The 22,109-nt window shown below is 38.0% G+C and overlaps 1 protein-coding gene across 4 annotated transcripts in view; it reads right to left on the bottom strand.

The window, feature by feature from the left end:
* Positions 1 to 22,109, bottom strand: part of EML2 (EMAP like 2) — a 1,798,491-nt gene that overhangs the window by 85,893 nt on the left and 1,690,489 nt on the right. For all 4 annotated transcript variants that reach the window (XM_044085260.1, XM_044085417.1, XM_044085337.1 and 1 more), the window contains one exon: positions 12,549 to 12,679. In XM_044085260.1, coding sequence (XP_043941195.1) covers positions 12,549 to 12,679 — 131 coding nt within the window. The remainder of the gene's footprint in view (positions 1 to 12,548; positions 12,680 to 22,109) is intronic.

Raw genomic sequence — 22,109 nt, 5'->3', positions numbered from 1 at the left:
TTAAATCAATGCACAGAACAATTAATGAAGTACAACATAATACTGTTCTTTTTAAGCAACTGTCTATAATAAACAAGAAAATGTTTCATGCAGGGCAAGCATATGTTAATAGTAAGGTTACTACTAAGGTGGAAGATTGTTATTTTGTATGTGGCAAAAAGGCCTATAAATGGATACCTGAGAATTGGTCCGGCAGTTGTTTTTTGGGTTACCTGGTTCCAGCCATACGGCACACTGCAGTTTTGCCTCGAGGTAAAATTTGAAATGCACGAGAGGTCACCAAGAAAGCTGTCAGGAAACCTGAGAATCCAGTGGAACAGATCGAGGCGGGCTGGAGAAACCATCATTCCATGGGTGATAAACTAACACATATGGACTTGAGTGACACTATCATATCGTGGGCAGGCATATTACCAGCATATGGAGCAGTGAAATCGATTTGGGAGCTGAGAAAACTGTCTAAACTCCTCAAAGTAATGAGCAATGCAACATTTTCTGCTCTCGAATTAGTGACTGATGAACTGAATGTCATGAGAACTGTGGTGCTTCAAAACCGTATGGCTCTTGACTTCACCCTAGCGGCGAGAGGTGGTACGTGTGCTTTAATCCAAGAAGAATGCTGTTCGTATATTCCTGACAACCAGCATGAGATAGACAACCACCTTGAGGTGATTCAGCAAGTGTCGACCATGACCAAACCAGGCCCAAACCCACTGATGGACTTTTTACAGAAATGGTTTGGGGGGGTGGGGTTCCATCCTAATGAACATCTTGATTGCTATTTGTGTAGGAATGCTCCAGTTGGGAGTATGTGTTTGTTGTGGCATCCCCTGCATGAAAAGATTGATCAAAGATTTTATAGATTTGTCGGTTTCTGAACCCTTATATCAAGGTACTGAGCTTGATGAACTATTGAAGACTAAGATGCTTTCATAAGTTAAACTGAATGACTTTCTTAACTGCAAATCCAAAATGGAAGAGGTTATGAAAAGAAACAAATCGTTTATGCTTTTGAAAGTAGAATAAAAGTACTAATAGGGGGGAAATGTTAGAAAGATATGTATTAATATATGTTCATTAGTGCCTTTTTAGAAGCCCAAAAGGGATAATACATTTATTCTGCTTTATGCTGAACAAATCCATATTAATGGCAAATGCTTTCTGACCTTGTATTTTGTCAGTGCAGCTAAAATCTTGTTTATGTCTTAGGAAATGTACTGAGAAGCAGATGGTTTTCTGCTTGGTTAGGAAAATAAAGAATAGAACAATACTGCTTTCTATAATGTTATTAAACTTAGACAATTAGCCCTGTCTGTTTTATGAGAACATATACAGCTGCAGGAAGGATAGATAAAGTAGAACAAAGACCACTTGAAGAACATGAACTATAATCTGTGATTGCTTTGTGCTTGAATGAGTAGAGTACCTTGAAATGTAACAGCACTGTAGAAATAATTGCAACTAGCTGCTGGTCTCCAAGGCCATGTTATTTTTCCAAAGTTTTCTCATGAATCTAGAAATGTTATGTCATGTCAGCAGAAAATCATGAGCAACATCTGCTGTGAAAAACAATATTGTAAACTTGTGATTTACTACGTCAGCTTCAGTAGGCAATGTCTTGTAAGAATAGTATAAGAATGGCTTCACTTCCTGATTCTGATTAGACAAACTCTGTATTTTTGCATGCATGTTTTTGTCTCCTTGCCGCAAGAATTAAAGTGCCTTAACCTGAACCTTACGTGTATTGGTCTTTGAAGTTTTTCCTTCGACAGGGATTATGCTTGCTAGTAGACCATTTCTGGGGAGGTCTAATTTAGGAAACCAGTGTGGCTTTGGCAAAGATAATTTATGAGTGAATACTATCCATGTATGTTGCATCATCACTTATATACTCATCCATATAATGTCCTGTAAAGTCAGAAATCAGTGAGCAGGGCTTAATGTTGCTTGACAAGTTTACATGCACCACTTTCAAGGTTATGTATCTCTTATGTCAGTTCTTCTTTACCGTGTTGCACTTGAGATATAGTGACTTGAATCCTGTTTAAAGTTCCACTTGTTAGTCAGTTCTTGATGTACATTGTGGATAATCTTAGACAAGTACTTTCCTGTTCAATAAACTGTTTTAATTTTTATAACATTGTTAGATTAGTAAGTTGCTGTGTACTGGCAGCTCATTATAACTTAATTCTCTACTTTTTAGTGCCAAGGGACTAGACTCATGGACCTTCAGTTCAAGAGTCTATTTGCTTTATCATCCAAATCAAACCACCTGCAGGACTCTGGCCCAGTGCTTTGTTTAGTTCATTCAAAACAGACTGAGTAGTCAGCAGCAGATGCTTTTAGGATTGCCCCTTCTGTTGTGTAATGCATTGACTCATTCCCTACAACTCATTCCATAGTTGTAGTATTTCACTGCACCACTTAAACATCACAATTTCTTTTGGGCCCAGTGACTTAGTTCACCTACTGTACCGTTATTCCCTTTCACTCATTTCCAGCTCCTATACATCTGTGGCCATTTCACTCAAGTTGTGAAATGCATTTCGTACCACTTTATTGTCGGGTTTGTCAGCACATTTTAGATGGACCCAATGTGTACTTGGAATATTTGGGAAAAAGTATACAGGACCAAATGCAGGTAAGACTGTCAATAAATGGGTGTTGTTTAATATAGGTTCATACTACGCTATCTGCCCTAGGGCATTTATAAGCCTAGCCAGAATGTGTTTGGCTTTCGCCACCCATTTTGAATTTATTTTGCTATGCCCTTTTTTGAGGTTAGTATACTGTGCCTCTGTCTAACAGTGACACAGAAGTGATACCCGGGGTAAACCTACGATCTCCCATCCACTCATCAAGATTCCTCTTGAAGAGAGTCAGTGAGGGACTCTGCCTAACCTGGACTGGGATTTTATTCCAGAGTGAAGGGAGCCTCTGGGTTATGAATCTGTCCCTCCAGCATGTCCTATTTATTTCAGTGCTGAGGTTCAAGTCTCTCGAGCGCGTAGCTCAATGGGATTTGGATTTTCTGAGGTGCAGCATGTCCATTAATTCCGGGTTGGACATGGCTTTATACGTCAGGCACAGATCGCCTCTGAACAGGCAGTATGCTACTGAGTAGAGCTGGAGTTTTTTTAACCGGGCAGCATATGGCATCTGTTTGAGCCCTTTGATCCCTCTTGGTGAGGTACTTTTGGGGTCTTTCCAGTTGCTGCAGGTGTCTGGTAAGGTACATCCCAAAAGGGGCATTGTACTCAATTATGGGCCTGATGAGGGATGAGTAAAGAGGCACGATGACATCCCCTGATCTAGATGTGAATCCCTTCATGATTAGGTGGGCTATATAAAATTTTTTCTAACCACTTTGACCACATGGTTGTCAAATGAGAGATTGCTATCAACTTGGGTCCCCAGGTCCCTAATTACTTCTTCTGTACTTAATGGATTACCACCTATGTGGTAATTTGTGGCACTTTGTTTTGCCAAAGGGATGACTATACACTTTTGGCATTTAGCTTGAGGCCATGGCTCTGGCACCAGTTGTCTGTTTCTATGAGGCCCTTTTGGAGGATGCTTGTGTCAGCTGGAGAGTCTATTATAGCACCCAGTTTGCAGTCATCTGTGAACTTGGTCAGCCACAGTCCTTCCATGTTGGCCTGTACCTCCAAGAAATATATACTGAACAAGAGAGGTCCCAGGACTGAGCCTTGTGGGACACCACTTGTAACTGGTTTGGAGTCTGACATGGCTCCAGCAATTCTAACCATGTGGGTTCTGTCCTTGAGCCAGTTTGCAATCCATCTAGTGACATAGGGGTTTATATTTAAGCTGGTGAGCTTATCTATAATGCCCGAGTGGAGTATTGTATCGAAGGCTTTTGCGAGGTCCAGGTAGGCTGTGTGGACCACCTTCCCCTCGTCAATGGCCTTGGTGACTGTTTCAAAGAAATCAACCAGGTTTAAGAGGCAGGATCTGCCCTTAACAAAGCTGAACTGGGTATTTAGCCCCATGTTCCCAATGTACAGCATTTTATATATGCATAACCACAGGAAAATTGGAAAAGAGAGAAAGAATATTTATAGTCTATTAAATGCAGTAATACTGCACTTTTTAAACATTCCTAAATTTTTGTTTAAGATAATTTATCATTTGACGGTAGAGGTGGGGATTTTAAAAGTCTACTATAAAGATTCACTGTGATAGCTCTGGTTAGGGGCAGACAAGAAACCTAGATTAAATGAACACATAAATGTCAAATGTATTTTAAAATGGAGGTAAGTTGAGAAAAAAGAATTAATGAACAATTTGGTTGGCATCAAATATATTTTTAATGACATTTTTATTACATTTTGTGACATTATAGTATTATATTTACAGTCTTTTTTTTATATATGAACCATCTTTTATTCAACATTGTGATTTATGTTAGATCTTGTGATGATTTATTCATTCTGAAAAAGTCTGCTGGACATTACTGCATAAAAGCAGTGAAACAGATGTGTTTTACTACTTTTACAACTATTTTTTTTTTGTTTACTTTTCCCCGAATTTTAATGTTTTTGTTTGTTGGTTTGAACTTTGATTTACAGCACCATCAAAAAATTGTATTTGTTTTTGTACTTAGTAGATATTAAGTGCAATACAGGGAGAGCTTTTCCAATAGTCTCATCATATATACATTTACAGGGATCTGGTATGTTAAGCATACAGGAAATGTTAAAGCAATTAGCAGTTGAAATAAGTAGGTGTACTGTTGTCTTTCTTATATATATATATATATATATATATAGTTTATATCACGTTATCGAAAGATGAAATAGCGAACACTGTTTCATCAAACCTAAAATATCTAAACCACATAATATTGAACATTCAGAACAGCAAATTTTTTCCTTGGGGAAAAAAATTGCTATTCCGAAACACATACACACAACACAAGCACACCTAAAAAACATCAATACACACACATACACTTAAAATTCTACAACTAACCCTACACTAAACTATACATACACTATCTATCCACTTACCTTAACCCAAACCCTAACCCTAAGGTTCATCACTATCACACACTCACCTAACCTGCGCCCTAACCCACTTAACCCCCCTAACCCTAATTCACCTAACCTGCGCCCTAACCCTAACTCACCTAACGCGTGCCCTAATCCTAACAACCACACAGTCGCACACTTACCTGAACCAGACCCATAAATTTCCACCACAGAGCTGAAAATAGTGAAGCCACAGAACCGGCCAAAGAATTTGGTGTTCTGCAGCTTCGCTATTTTCAGTGTTCGCTCAAAACTAGTTGCTATTAGAACATTCAAAGTTTTAAAACTTTAATGTTCTGATATAGACCCTATATATATATATATATATATATATATATATATATATATATATATATATATATATATATACTCTGCGCATTTTTCATTTCTGCAATAGAAATAGGATATTTAGGCAAACATTTTCTTATTCAGGTTAGGAATGACAGTTCCCAAGTTAAGGTAAAGTAACAAGGTTTATATAGTTCTTAAAATTATTATATCTTGCATTGATTTTGCATGCAGACAAAATTAAGCATGTTTATCAATTTCCTGTTCAGATATAGTCATAATTTATAGTATTACCAGTAAAATACCCTCATATAAACAGGAGATAGATATTTACTTAGTTATAACAATGTCTAATTTGTTTGTCAATATCTTTAAATAGTATTCTTATCGGTGGCTATAAAAGATCGTTAAACAGCTGATGTGCATAGGTTAAACAGACTAAATATAAATAAGTTTGTAAATTTATTGTTCAAGAAAGATAAGATATAGGTTATGCTCTGGAAAAATGCAGCTACTAAGCCTAAAATCGTGTCATCACATAGAGATGCCAAAGTTATGTTTTCAAAGATAATGCTACAATATAAAATCAGACTTAGAACTTAAACAAAGATGCATGGGCACTAGGACTCAGGCAAATTCTGCAAGGAAATACATAGAAATATGAAAGATAGTTTGATTTTAGGAGGTAATTTTTATAGCCATTGCTTGATTGGATAAGCCCACTGGATACATGCCCCTTTTCAGTGGGAACTAGGAATACTGTCTGGTTAAGTGGTTTGCTCTGAGACACACCAGACAGAGATGGAAGGAACCCAACCATGACTCCTTGGCTACAGAAAGCAGCTTCTTTTGAATACAAATATACAGGCGCAAGTACAGACACTAGAATTCCATCATTAGTATAAGTATACAGAAACTGGATGAAGCTCAAAACCGAAAATATTGTAATGAGCATACACAATGTGATTGTTTTCATTTCATACATCATTCCTATAGGAATGATGTATGAAATGAAAACAAAGAACATATGCCTCCAATAAATCGAACAACAAATGGAAAAAATGTATTGGCAATATCATTCCCTGTATCCAGTCAAAATGACATATGTTTTATCAAAGAATTCCTGCACAACTGACTATAAAAAACCTCAGGATATTTTTGGTGGAATTAAATAATGTGTGTTAATTAATGATAATGAAGAGATAAGTGGCATTATGCAGCCCTTTGAAAACTTAGCTACTTGGGAAACTAAACCTGTGTGGCCAGAATAAAGTAAAATGATGGGCAAGGAAAAGATCATAATACAACAGCTGAATTACAAGTTCAGAAAGGTGGATTCGGTAAAAGAACCAAATAAGAAATAAAGACATTTTTAACACAAAGGAGCTACAGCATTACACGTAACTAAATCTTATTCTAAAATGCTAAAAGGTCTTTACTGATCAGCAGATAGATACAAAAGTATGTGTTGCTCAAACTATCATCATCTGTTCTCCAGGTACATATATTGACAAAATTATTATAGTGTTTAAAAATATTATGAGAGATTTAACAAGGTAGATATAGATAATTTTGATGAAATGTTTGTTGAATCTTTCCAAAAAGAGAATATCAAGCATAAATTAGTAATAAGTGACTATTAAACCAATATTAGTATTAGGAATAGAAGATCAAGCTGGGTGTTTAAAATAATAAAGCTTTGGGATTAAATATCATCCAGTGAGATATTAAGATTATTCCCTCAAGAGATAATACAATTATTGGAAAAAAAAACATTTTCATGCAAAAGTAACTCAGAGGATTATGATGAGACCCCTGATCATAACCTGCTGATTATGTGTTCAAGGCAAGGATGCCAAGAAATTCGCCTCAAAAGCAAAGCCCAAGAGGTAAATCTTAGCATCTACATCAAGAACGCGCAATAAAAGGTTAGGACTGGTGATCCAATCATAATTCTTTTTTAATACATGGTACTTTACCTGCTCCATGAACTAAAATGTACAGAAAGTGCAAAGGTTTTTACTGGCTTTGTAAACCAGTAAAGCACATAGCAATTATCACCAGGCAAGCTGCATACCTCTCAGCTTATTTGCTCAAACATTCTGAGGGATCAAAGGATCACAATCTGTGGCAGTTTTTAAATATCGCTCTAACTTATTTAAAAATAGTTAGTAGAACAATGGGTTTTTCCATCAGTATGCATTTTATGAATAAATATGACTGTCAAATTGTAGCATCTTTGACCAATTGTAATCCACTGAGGTTCCTTACAAAAAGGATACAAATCATAAATCACATGAAATACACAGAACCTCAAAACCTTATTATACTCGGCCTCTTATAGACTACTGAGAGGAGAACAATTCCTGGCTTAGAAAGCATCATCTGATCTACTACTGAAAGACTTGCTGCACATTAGAAATAAGCAATCCAAGGACCTAAACTTAATTTTTAAATGTAATATATTGAAAGGAAAAGTATCCACCTCAGAGATGAAGCCTACCTTAGAACACACTTTCCTGTCAAGTGAAGCAGAGTTTGCCCCTCGCCCTGTTTAGGCGTAACCTAGAAGAATGGATGAGGAACTGGAAATTCATCCCTGGTCTGGCACCTATACCCTATACCCTTGCCGGACAGAGGCAGTATGTAAATGCTTTGTAGCCTAAACTCAACTTTATGCCCTGGGGTAATTTATCTTAATATTTACAAATGGAAACATGTGGCTAGCTTAAAAAGGCCTCCATCCTAAGACCATTAGCCTAGTAATCACCTATGAATGCAGTATGTTAGTCATGCTATAATGCTGTATTTGTTCAATATTTTTAAATTAGGACATTACATTTGGTTTTAATGCAGTTTTTTACACATTTTAACTGGTTAATTTTTAAGCATTATTTTCTTAGGACATTTTCAGTTGTAAGCTTCCTAAACATTTGATATTTGTTTATTTACTATGTCACAGCACTGTATTTTTTTATGTTTTTGACATTGGTATATGTTATACAAGTTTAAAATGTCTGTCGCTTGAATATTTTACCTTGCATTATTTTTCCTTACATTTACTTAATGTTTTAGTTATTTTATTAACAACATTTTTGTTCTCTGAGTATAATTTAGTTGGGCTTTGCTTGTTGGCTGGTAGTGTGCAGTTTTGGGTCCTAGTACATCTGATTATACTTTTGTGTACTCTTAATGTTTCATTAGAATGTTTGGCCTCAAAAACTTATTGTGCAATCAATATATAAAGGTATGTGCACACATGCACGTGTCTGTGTAAGTATGTATACATACATATATATATATATATATATATATATATACATATATATATATATATATATATATATATATACATAGGTATTTACTATCAAAATATATAAACACATTTGTTTGTCAAAATAAAATGTTGAAAATAAAAACGTTATGCTGTCAAAATGTGAAAACGGTAAAGATGGTATTCGATATTTGATATTTTGAAAAGATGACTGTTAAACCACATTTGCCATCTGGATAACAGAAAAGGAAGAGTATCTTGATATTGCAGATTTGCTAATTTTAATTTCAATTAAAAAAAAAAGCTTTCAAATCATGTATTCGATGCAACACAACTTGAAGTGCATTTCTGGATTTCCATATATATATATATATATATATATATATATATATATATATATATATATATATATATATTTATATCAACCTGTACACTCACAAATTTCAACCCCAAATCCTTCTCTAACCATCTAAAACAAATGAACTGAAACCATCTAAAAACTCTTCCTCTTGATGACGCCGTCTCATACTTCAACTCCTCCTTTATAAATTTGCTCAACAGCTGTTCCCCTCCCAAGACTAAGAGAGTCAAATCTAAAACAGCCCCATGGCTCACTAATGATACTATAAAATTCATGCACGCCCAGGAGAACTCATGGAAACTCCACCATAAACTCAAAACAACAGACTCCCTTAACGAATATAAACGGCTTTGCAACTTAGTAAAAAAACAAATAGCCTCAGACCATAAAACTTACTACTCCAAGCTACAAAACGACCATAAAATCAACCCCCAAAAATTTTGGAGCAGTGTCTCCACCCTCCTTAATCCTGGAAGAAAAGATAACCCTTGCCCAGACCCCAATGCCCCAGACCATATCATAGCATCAAGATTTAACTCCTTCTTCATAGACTGAACTGCAAGACTAACAACGTCATTCCCCAAAAAGTCTCCACCCTCTCCTACCACCCCCCCAGACTCCTTGCCTTCCACCACCTTTACCACACCCCTCCCTTCTCCCTTAAAGCTCTCTCTGTCAATGCCATAAAAAAATCTTCTTTATAAACTAAAACCTTGTCCAACACCTCAGATAACTTACCCTCAGACTTTCTCTAATTAGCTGCTAACTGTATTGCTCTCCCCATCTGCAGTTTAATAAACCACTCCATCAAAGAACCCTATGTGCCTCTTCTCTGGAAGAAACCTTCATCATTCCCTTACATAAAGGCAGCAATAATTCTGATATCTCTAACTTCTGCCCCATAGCCATCCTCTCCCGCATCTCAAAAATTCTTGAAAAAATGTATTCATCTCCAACTCTTATCTTCTTGACAATCACCTCCTCACCCTAACACAGCACAACGTCAGACCTGGCCATAGTACCACCACTTCCCTCATCTTTTCTTGACATTAACCATGAATGGACTCCAGTAACACTGCATCATCCCTGCTCTAGACTTATCCAAGACATTTGATACTATTTCCCACAGCTTACTTCTTTCTAAACTCTCAAATTTCAATTTCTCTCAGGCAACCATAAACTGGTCTCTAACTACCTCTCAAACAGACAACAGGCCATCAAATGGAATAAATGTACCTACTCTTTTGTAGACACTCGCACAGGTATCCCACAAGGCTCAATACCGGGCCCTTTACTCCAACATCTTCATAAATGACTTCCATCTTTGCATCCCTAATACTAAACTCATCCAAGATGCAGATGACTCCACAATTATCTGTTCAGCTAAATCTCTCCCTACACTCCTGCAAGCTACTCAAGCAGCCTTCACCAGCACCGAGGCCTCAGCACAGAGGATGTTCAGCAGCAATCTTGCCCTAAATGCCTCCACATCCAAACTTATGATTTTCACCCCCACCAAAAACTCTAAAATACACAATAACATCTTCTTAATTACAAGCCAAAATAGGACACCTATTATAGTAGTACCCCATACCAAGCTCCTAAGTATCATTATTGATGATCAACTTAAATTCGATATTCATCTTCAAACTACTATGAAGAAAACCCAGCAAAAACTTGGTATGCTTTAACATCATATTCGCTTTCTCACCCCTTCCACTAAAATGACACTCTCCACAACTTATCTTCTCCCCTCCCTCATGTATGGTGCCACCATCCTTACCAATCTCCAAGACACCCTCACATCTAAACTAGCAGCCTACTATAACAAAATTACAAAGTTTGCTAAAGGCTCTAAACATTCCTCTCATCACTGCAACTTTCTACACTCCTTAAAATGGCTTTAGCTCCCCAATGATCTATCTTCTATCCAACTTTCTACTACCCGTAAACTCATTTTTAAGCCCTCAGACTCATCCTCCCTCTCTTCTACCTTCCACCATGCATCTCCCTGACCACTCCCTTAGGTCTAACAAAATACCTACTCAAAGTATACAAGCCCCTCCGCACTCCTGGTCAACTCCTTCTGTCGTTCTCCCTTGCACGCAAATGGAATTCACTCCCTCCCCATATTCGTACCTCTCAGAACCCCACTACCTTTGAAACCTTATTTCATTCTTATCACTCTTCCAATCGGAAATGCATCTGTTCCCACCCTTCCTAAGCTCTAAACTGCACCTCTGCCTCCACCTTCCACCTCTCCTTCCACCAGCCATACCGATCTGCACCCTACCAAACACTAACCTATCGATCCTCCCCTTCTCTTCATACTCTGTCCCCCCACCTCCTACTGTAGATAGACTAAACTATTACACATTCACATCTATTATTACAGAATTGTACACAAAATCTTATCAATGCTAAAGACCCTGTATTTCATTTACCCTTTCTCAATTTTTTAATCCTATGTCTCATAATATTGTTTTATACTTGCAATTTCACTGTATGGAAATATATTTTGACTGTATGTGTATGTATTTCGACTGCAGGTATTCACATGGAGATTTTCTCCCCAGGCCTCCATTGAAAAAGTGTTCACTTTCGCCCAATGGAATTTCCCGGGTTAACAAACTGCAAATAAATAAATACATTTTATAATATATATATATATATATATATATATATATATATATATATATATATATATATATATATATATACTCACAGACACACACATATATATATATATATATATATACACACACACACACACACACACACACACACACACACACACAGCGGGTTCCCTAATACTGTGGTACAGTGGGGAGGGATTGGGGAATTTACCCTCTTCCCCATGGTAGTGTAATCTCAGAGGTGGTATACATATATGTTTGTGTATATATATATATATATATATATATATATATATATATATATATATATATATATATATATATATATATATATATATATATATATATATATATATATATATATATATATATTAGTGTGTGTGTATAATTAGCAGGGTGTACAGAGAATGGAGAAGGGCTTCCTTCCCCCCCAAAAAAAACAACAGTTTGCAGTTTTTGTTTAATGTTCGATCTTTCAGAATGTTAAATTTTATGGGATTGACCATATGAAGTTGATTTATTTATTTATTTATCCTTTGTTGACTGGGTTAGTCCCATTACACTATTAACCTCTTTTCAGGGGAGACTCGAGGTTGCATTTATTCTGTATTCTGCTATGGTGTGTGTGTGTGTGTGTGTGTGTGTGTATATATATATATATATATATATATATATATATATATATATACACACACACACACACAGGTATACATACATATCCACACACACGATGTGGAGATTGAGGAGTCATCAACACACTGGAAGTAATAGAAGGTAGGGTGGACCAAAAACGGATATGGGGAAAAAAGTATCCTTCCTATCGATAACACAGTATTATAGCTGGCATACATTTCTGTATTAAAGAGCTACATGCCTTATAAATTCACTTACTTAGAAGTTCTAAGGAATAAAGGAATATTTTCTTCATTACTTACCCGAGGTTGACAGCAGGGGAAGGAGAAGATGAGAACTTTGCCAAAGTCATCAGCTGTAGCTAAAATCTTCTTATTATTTGATCTACAAACAGCATTTATGTCAGTTCCATCTGAACCTTCAGGCCATATACCTTGAAGAAAAAAAAAACAAAAAAACAAAAACTTAAACTTTTCTGTGATACATAATTGCATTAGTTAACCAGTGATCATGATGCAGACACCTAGTTACATAGTGCAGAAATTTCACAATTGCTGACTATTTTTCTTAGGAAAATAGTTCAGGCAGTTTAGATGCAGGAGCCTGGCCAGCATATATAAACATCCATAATTCTGCTGACATCTTTTTTTAAGCGTAGAACTTGGAATATAAATTATGGGAACAACCTACCCTCATTAGTACCACGATGGTTAAACAGGTGTCACATGCATCGCTGCCTATAAAATGCATACAACACAGATCTCACACCTGCAGATCTTGTAATTATTGTTGAAGGACTGTACTTGAAGAGATGAATGTTAATGTCCTGTATTAAAAACCTAGGCCACCTGCAAAGTTTATCAGAAGAGTGTTTTTTAATTTTTTTTTCATACCATTACAAGTGAAGCTTACATACACATTAAGTCAGACTAAACGTCTTGCATCCAAATCTTAGCATAGCCTAAGTAATGTTTCTAACATTTTTTTTATTCAGATTACCTCCTATGGGCTACTGAGAGTACAGTATCATTAAATTATAAAACTAATAAGCAGGGGCCAAGTAAGCTCTACAGCAACTGACCCATACAAAACATAAGTAACCATCTTCCCAAGTGGCAGACCATACCATTAGTATACTCAGTCTATCCTATGCCGTTGCTTACACTGCAATACAGCATATCTATTGACATCTGTTTACTGGGAAAGTCCGACTGGGTAGTGCACCCAGCTGAAGCGGAGGCTAAAGGATAAAGGCTTCAGAGTTACATATTCACACAAGTATAAGTTACAAATATCCACGTTACAGAATAACAACAGTTTACAACTACAGACATACAAAAACAGTATATATAAGCAGACATGTTTCTGCATTAAAAGATGACAGACATTACACTGATCAGATTATTGTTAGTTAAATAAACATGGGCTTAGATTAAGTGTAGGAAGAAACAGATGTCAGTGGTTCCTGAAATACAAAAGTAATAAACAGACTGGAGAAGACAAGGCTAAAGTAACAGGTGTGACAGAGCAAGTGGGATAAACAGAAGATAGAAAGGAAGAAGAGTGGAGTGGTTGACAGCTGTGGTTTAAACGTGTAGTGGGTTAAAGATTTAGAAAAACTCTTCCTTTTCCAAAGTGCTTCGAAGGTAAGGGCTTAACATGCTCTTGCTTTGCTCTAATGTGCATCTTCCTGAAGTCTCAAAGGGTACAAACAATTGTGCAGCACAGTTAAAAGCACATGTACATTACAAAGATACAAACAGAAGACCACATTTACATCATCAGGTCCACCTAATTTCAACAGCTACCCTGCAGAGCTGCTGCCATTTCTCTCTTGTAAAAAGTAGATGGAAATGTTTCTATAAGCCAGTACACCATCATCTTTTAGACAATGTAACCCCCAGCTTCAGTTCACTCTTCATTAAGAATTTCTTAACTTCATTCATAAAACACCAGTGCCCCTTATTTAGGCCCCCTTCTTCTGATCAGTTTGTATCTTTTTCAGATGTTAAAACAGGTAAACCCATTACTAAGACTACTTTAGCTAAATGGTTGAAAGACTGTATTGCCTTTGTTTATTCCTCCAAGAACATTCCAGTGCCTTGTTAGATTAAGGCTCATTCCACAAGGTCTATGGGTACTTCCCAAGCCTTTTGGTTGAGGGTATCTATTCAGGACGTTTGTGCAGCAGCTACTTGGTCAAACCCTCATACCTTTATTGCACATTCTAAGTTGGACATCATCTCCAGAAGAAGTGCTTTCGGCTCTGCTGTACTCTAGAATATTCTTCCATGAGGACCACCCTGGGTTTTTTTGGCTGGGGACTATGTCCCATGTTAACGAATGAATGAATATGTCAACATCAGATACCATAATGTTCCATCTGTGTCGTCTATCTTCATTAACCTCCCCCGCTTCCCCTGATCCAAGATCTAATGGATATATTCATAGGAACCTACAGTTCCTTACTGAGCTCTTGATGTTATCTTTAGCCTGTGCTGGCTATGTTGGCTTTTTTGTTATCCAAGGATAGCTGTTATTGCAAACTCGATCTGAGGTAATCTGGAAGAGTGGAGAACTATGAGAAGGAGGTAGGAGCACGGGCTTGGAATCTTTAGCTAGTAACATGGTCAGTCATTTCTGGGGGTCAGAACAGAGACCTACAGGTTAATGAATGAATGAAGATGACATCTGATCATGTGTTAAATGGGATAGTCCAAGTGTGCAAAAGCCTGTTTTTCAGTGGTGGCCTGAGGAGAAAAGCTCCTCAGTTAGTATTACAGCAAGATACAATGCATTACAAAGTAATGTACCAATCTGTCAGAAAGAATTAGTAGGCAGTAGTATGGCAACAGGATGTAAGGAGGTGGGATGCCAGGAGGAGGTGTCGTTAAGTACTAGGTAGTGAGAGAAATAGAGGAGATAACATAGAAAGTATATAGGATCACAGCCTGAAAAGTCATGAATGTAACAGGACAGTGTGAAGAGAGGAGAGAATGAAGTATGCATGATCTGGGGAAAACAGACTGCACAAGATGCAGAACATGGAGCTTCATATATGATATTAGGAAACTCAAGTCTCTTTGCCAGTCATAGGCTAAATATTGTGTTAGCTTTTTTCCATGAAAGATTAAGTGCCGATTGTCTAAGCTTTGGGGGAGATACATCAGAACTTTTCAATATGTGAAACCAGCACCACAACTAGAATGGAATGAAAGGGGAGATGGGCTGCTCTGGGCACAAGCTGTCAGGCTGTGCAACTGGCAGGAGGTGCTGATGGTGTGGGAGCACAGTAGTAACACTGAATTTCTGAAGCTCTAATGAGTGGCCTCACGAATGAATGAATGCTGATACTGCATTTATGGTTCAGCTGAAGCATCAAAGGGCTAGTGCGTGGCAATGATAGGTGCAGCAAAAAAAGAATGGACAAGAGTCTAACAAAGAATTTAGTAAGGTAGGAAATGTAGACAGAAAGGTGGCAGCTAAAGTTCAGCATGAACAAATGCAAGATATTCTGATGAGTAGAAAGTACAGTTGGGTAAAATCTTACCATAAAGTTACACATCCTTCTCTTCACTGCTGCAGTGCTCATTACACTTGGTTTACCCTGCTAAGGGCAGCCTGATGTCCAGCCAGTATACCAAAGACTTTAGGTTGCTTTAAGGTATGATGTTATGTCTCACACATGCTTTTGCTTAGTATTGGGCATAAAGGTGACATCTGGCTGTATCATCCTCAGAACTGAGAGCACCAGTCCAAGGAAAAGAAAGGTAGTTAGTACGTTCAAAAGTGAAATGGACCAGGGAGTGGAGGAAAGGAGTGAATATTGCAACAATGAACAGAAGGACATATATCTGTATGGTAAATCTCAGAAAAGAGAGAGAGAGAAGGAAGGACCATCAGAGCCCTAGCAAAACCAACTCTAGCTCTGGAAATTCCATCCAACTTGTAGTGCTTGGTAAATACATGCACAGAAGCCCAGGTAGCTGCTTCAAATATAGATCTAAACCCATCAAAAAAGCACCAGAAGAAACCACAGCTGTACTAGAATGAGCCTTAACAGAATAAAAAAGGATTAGTATGCAAGGACAACCTGTCCTTATGAAACACCAAAAAAAGAAAAAAAAAAGAGGACAAGCCATAATAGGTTCATAGGTTCATAGATTAGTACTAAGCTAACTGCCCTTGCGAGCCAATTTAAGCCTAGCCAATTATCCCTTATAAGACTCAAACCCTGCACCTTGTGTTTGTAAGGCAAACACCTTAACCATTAGGCCACCCTCCCAACTGGAAGCTCAGATATCCGTCTGGCAGAAGTAAGGGCCAACAAAAGAACAGTCTTCCAAGAGCAATGTTGCAAGGAAGCTGAAGCTGCAGGCTCAAAAAGCCAGAGTTAATTTTTCTAAAACAAAATTAAGATCCCAAGGAAGAGAAACAGGCTTCCTGGGAGGCCTAATATGAAGGATGCCTTTAAGGAATTGTTTAGCTTCAAACCTAGAAGTTAAAGGAGGAGATAAAGGCAGACAAGCAAACATACCTGATGCGTGGTCCTTAACAGCACTGAGCAATTCACACAGGTAAGAGAACCAAAGGAACATCCACAGAAAGTGGCTCTAGGTCATGAGAAAGACACCAAATCGAAAACTTCTTCCATTTGGATAAGTAGGTTTCCTGGCTTCCTGCAGGACCCTAATCACGTGCTCTAAAAAAGGCGTGGAATCAAAATCCTATCACCCACTGGGCTGGGCTGGGCTGAGCAGAACAGGATAGTCAGACAACACCTGGTTCATCAAGAAAAGGAGACTTCTGAGGCATAGATGTCTAAGTAGCCTTCACAGGAGAAACCTGCTTGCCACCCTTTTTACCCTTAGAAGAAGGGAGAGATTGCGTGTGAACAAAGGCTGGCTTTTTGGGGTGGTTTCTCTGAAATTTAGGCACAGGAAAAACACACACGTTTAAGGATCTTAAATCAGCAACAGCTTTGTCAAATTAATGTTTATTATCTAAAGGGGCATCCATCAACTTAGCCTTAATATCATCAGGCAAAGGTTGAGGCCAAAGCCAAGAACACCTCATCACTGACCCAAAAGCAGCAGCCCTAGAAGAAGCATCTGCTGCATCATAACTACACTTCATGGAATAATGAACCACTGGGAGGAAGTCACTAAAAAAGAAAGGGCAGAAATTTTACTCTCAGAGTCTGGAAGATCAGAAATCACCTGACAGGCCTGGGAAAGCACAGCCACCAAGTACCCGGACATACGAGTCTGACAATTAACACCCCTAAACGTCAAGGTAGCAGAGGTATAAACCTTCTTGCCTAGCCTTTCTATGGCTCTGTTATCTTTATCAGAAGGCATTAACTTAGCAGAAGGAAGCAATTGGGAAAGTTTATCAGAAGCTACTGACACCAGCGGGTCAGCTGGACATTTATACAAGAATTTAGAGTCCTCAGGCACTCTATAGAACCTATCAAGTTTCTTAGGAGCAGGGGGCTGAGAATCTGGAGCCTTACAGGCATTGGAAAAGGCATCCAACAAAGCAGCCAAAACAGGAGGGACAGCAGAAGGTCTGGGAAAATCCATCTGCAGGAGCTCATAATATCTTTTTAGTTAATCAAACTTGAGCACAATCCCATTTAAAGAACACCATCATCCTAGAGATAGTGTCCCAAAAGAAATCTCCTCAAAGGGAGTATCAAGACTGGTAGATTCCTCTTCCTGTGATCCATAATCCAAATCTGGGAGGAGTAAGGAAGGGATTCCTCATCTGAATCTGCCTCCCCCCCCTCAGAGGAAAGTTGTTCTCCGGTTCTTTTAAGGGGGATAGAGGACTGGGGTTTGGGGCTAGAACAGAAACTCAATGAGGAGGTTTTAAAGCCGTCAAAGGACTACACAATTCTTGAGTGAAGGACTGCCATTCACTCGTGGATCCTTAGGAGCTGAGGAAATATGTTCAGTCTTCTGCTTTTTCTTTAAGGGGACATCCCCATTAAAAAATCTGGAAGGCTCTGACCCCGGATGGCATTCAATAATAGTAGTAGGGACCAAAATTTGGGGAACGCACCTAGGTTCCTCAAAGATCAACCATGGTTCCCCATTTCCTGTCCAAAGCAGATGCCTGCAATGCCTCTTTAGATGTAATTAAGGTCAGATCCCCGCCAACCTCCAACTAGATCACAGCAGAAGAATCCAGTGATGAAGCCAGGCAAACTTCCATGCTATCACTTGCCTTGGGAGGGACAACCAGCAGAGGCTGAATAGCAGAAGATTCCGGCCTAGGTTTGGCCTTCTTTGTAATCAGATGGCTGTCCCTCAGATGGTGAAGTTCCCTCCATTGTCTCTTCAGTGAGAAACTTAAGATGCTTATTCTCAAGATAAAGCATCAAAGAAGAAAGCCTACTACAAAGGGTTTTGGGAACAAAGGCCTGACAGACAGAACAGGATGTATGGTAGCGCCAAGGCAAAACACTGTTCCTAATGGTCTTTATGGGGACTCTGTACAATGGCATTTACCCTGTTTGGATGACATGAAACTCCATAATCAACAATATTGCAAAGGAAAGATAAGATGACAAAAACCTTGATGGGGGGGGGGGGGTGGAATTTATCTGTAACATGTTGGTGAACCAGCAATGGAACAGGCGTTCAGACTCATGATCAAAATATGGCATTCAGACTGATGACAAAAGTTCTGAGGTTGGTAAGGCTGGATGTCACCTTTATTACCTATGCTCCATAAGAAGTTTGTGATGTACGGTGTACATTAAAACAACTTAAAGGATTTGGTATACTGCCTGGATGTTGGGCCATGCTTGGCAGGAGATCCTTAATGTAATGAATACTGCAAAAGTGAAATGGAAGGACATCTAATGTCAATAGAGTAAGAAAAGGGATCTGGGATGAGCCACCAGGAGAACAGGATGAGACAGCAGTGGCACCAGCAAACAGAATGATGGGGTGTATTCTCAATGGATAAATTCCAGAAGAAGAGAGGCATTGCTTCCACTGGGAGAAATACTGGTCAGATCTGTGTTCAGGTCTGAAAACTATATAGGGAAAGGGACATCAATGTACTTGAAGGAATCCAGAAGAAAGGTATCAGAAAGATCCATGGGATGGAAGAGAAAGAAAGTGATCAGAGGTTAGAAGAAACAAAATTTTCTTAAGACCAGAAGAAATAGGGGGTACATGATATTACCCCTGCTTTATTTAGTAATGGATGCTGACCATAGCCCTAATGAAGGTCAGAGCCCCCCTGCCCTCTTTAGTAAAGGGTGCTGCTAACCCTTACCCTAACACTGCCCCTTCCTCCAACCCAATCCTACACCACAATGTCAATAAAAACCTTCTTGTAACACTGTGACTATTAGGGGTGTTTTACTTTTAATATGGGGATGAGGAAATTATTTTCCTCTGTCGGTATTATTGTTTTCTTTTTCTTTTTTCTTTTCACTATTGTAAATGATCAAACTTTTAAATTCAACATCAGGGCGGGGTTCAGTCAGACAATAGATCCAGTTAATATTATATTTTATATATATATACATATATATATATATATATATATATATATATATATATACATACACACACACACACACACACACACACACACATATAACCTTGTGCCTTTATCTGTGAAGATAGGAAAGGAAATGAAAGGAAAATACTGAAATATGCAACTGAAATGGAAAGTAAAACTTTCTATAATTACAGAAAGGGCTTTACTACTTTCGTACAGAAGCCAAGGGGGCACTAAAATGCAAATGAGCGGCTCTTCCAAAGGCTAAGCTGACGACACTTGGGAAAGCAGTCTTTAGTATGTAAGCTCATTAGTTAAAGTGGAAGAACCTGTTTTTCACTTTTTAATTTCGCCAAATCTTTTGGGTTTCTAATATCAAGATGGGAATGGATCCCTTTCCTAAGTCAAAGTACGATTAAAGTTCATGAAATTAGTCTTGTTTCAGTCTTTGTCAGCCAAAAGTGCTCTTTGCAGCACCCGCAATGTGCCCAGTAATGACTCCTCCTGCAATTCGCATGGAGTTACATGTATTGGTAGCATATATAAATACAACTGTAGATTCGTTTTTTATAAGGCCCATTGCTCCTACTACTATTGGAACTGTCTGGGTATCTTTCTTCCACACTGCTCTCATCTCTGCTTGCAGATCCTGATATTTTATGATTTTGTGTCTCTCTGTACACAAGACACTGTAGTCACTGGGTGTGGCGAATTCAATGATCAATGCTACTCTTGTCTTCTTTTCATGGACCACTATTATCTGGTCTTCTTGCATCTATCTTTTGAACTGTTGGTAATGGATGATCCCATGTGATGTAGACTTCATCATTTTCTATGATGCTTTGTGGCTCATGTTTCCAGTGTTTTTCAGCCACTTCAATAGCATAATGTCTGCACAATCCCCAGTGCAACAGTCTTGTCACATTATTATGCCTTTCAGTATACAGTCCTTCTACCATTAATATGTCACAACCAGAAACAAGGTGTGCAACTGTTCCAGTTTGGTTTTACAAAACCTACATCTGTCTTGTCTCTCCCACATGTTCAAAGGACTTTGTAAACCAACGTGTATGCAGCCTACTATCTTAGGCCACCAATAGTAACCTTTCATCTTTTGGTTTGAATTCACCTCTCCTTAATCATGCTTGTGTTCATTCCCGATCAACATGAGGTTCTTCCAGAAGTTTTCTATACTTGCAACTATATTTATGCATCTCCCACATTTCTTGCATTCTCATCTGGTCCTTCACCTTATATTCTCTCTCTTGTTTTTTTGGCACTTTCAGTTGCTGCCTGATTTTTCCTACTTCTGGATTGATTTCCATTTCTGTTTGATGCCGATATGCTTCTGCTAGATTAAGCAGAGAAGTCATCTTAGATTTATTCTCCTCATGTTTCAAAACTTTCACTACGTTTAGGTCTTGTGAGGTTAGCAGATATGTTTTGAGTCCCACTATACATGTAATCAATTTCAAGGAGGCCCATCCCTCCTCTGGAATGGGAAATATATAATCCTGGTATGCACTGATTTTTATAAATCATTTGGTGAGCATGGCGCATCCTTCTTGTTTTCCTATCTAATCTATCCAGCATGCTTTGGGGCCAATTGATCACTCCAAAACTGTAAGTTAGGACAGGAAGAGTAAATTGATTTATAGCCTGGATTTTGTTCCTAGATGTCAGTGCTGTTTTCAGGATTAATTTAAGTCTTTTGAAATATTCCTTACTAAGTTTTATTTGCATTTGTTCGTGTTTTATTGTTGATCCTTCAATTCCCAAATATGTATGCACTCCTTGTTCAAATTCTTTATATCACATTCTTGTCCCAAACTGATGTTTTCCTGATGTTGCAATTTTCCTGCTTTAAAGGTTGCTTTTGCACATTTATCAATGGTCACTGTAGTGTAGTTGATCAGTGTAGGGTGTATCTTATAAATTTTTAAGCTTTCTTTTATCCATGAATGTGGGATATCATAAAATGCTTTTTTGTAGTGAATCCATGCCATACATAGATTCTTCCCCTTTTTACAGTTCTCCACTATGACTAACAACAAATGATCCTTTGTTCCATATGACTTTCGTTTAGTGCCCTTTTGTTCTACTGCCGTAATTGTTTTCTTTTGAATGACTATAAATTCTGTCAGCATCAATTCCCATGCACAGTTTATAAGTCATTGGAAGGCAAGTTACTGGTGTATAACTTTTAGGGTAGCTTGTAGATTCACTCTTAAGTAGGTGTATTGTTTTTCCTGTTAACCATGTTGGTGTCTGTTCAGGGTGCTCATTTAAATAGTTCTTACTCATGGCTAAATCTTCATGCAAAGATGTTAATACTTTCA

This window comes from Protopterus annectens, chromosome 1.part0, assembly GCF_019279795.1.
Source record: "Protopterus annectens isolate FY-2018-M chromosome 1.part0, PAN1.0, whole genome shotgun sequence".
Lineage (NCBI taxonomy): Eukaryota > Metazoa > Chordata > Ceratodontiformes > Protopteridae > Protopterus > Protopterus annectens.
The sequence above is the reverse complement of the archived record's forward strand: the minus strand, read 5'-3'. Positions and strand labels throughout refer to the sequence as shown.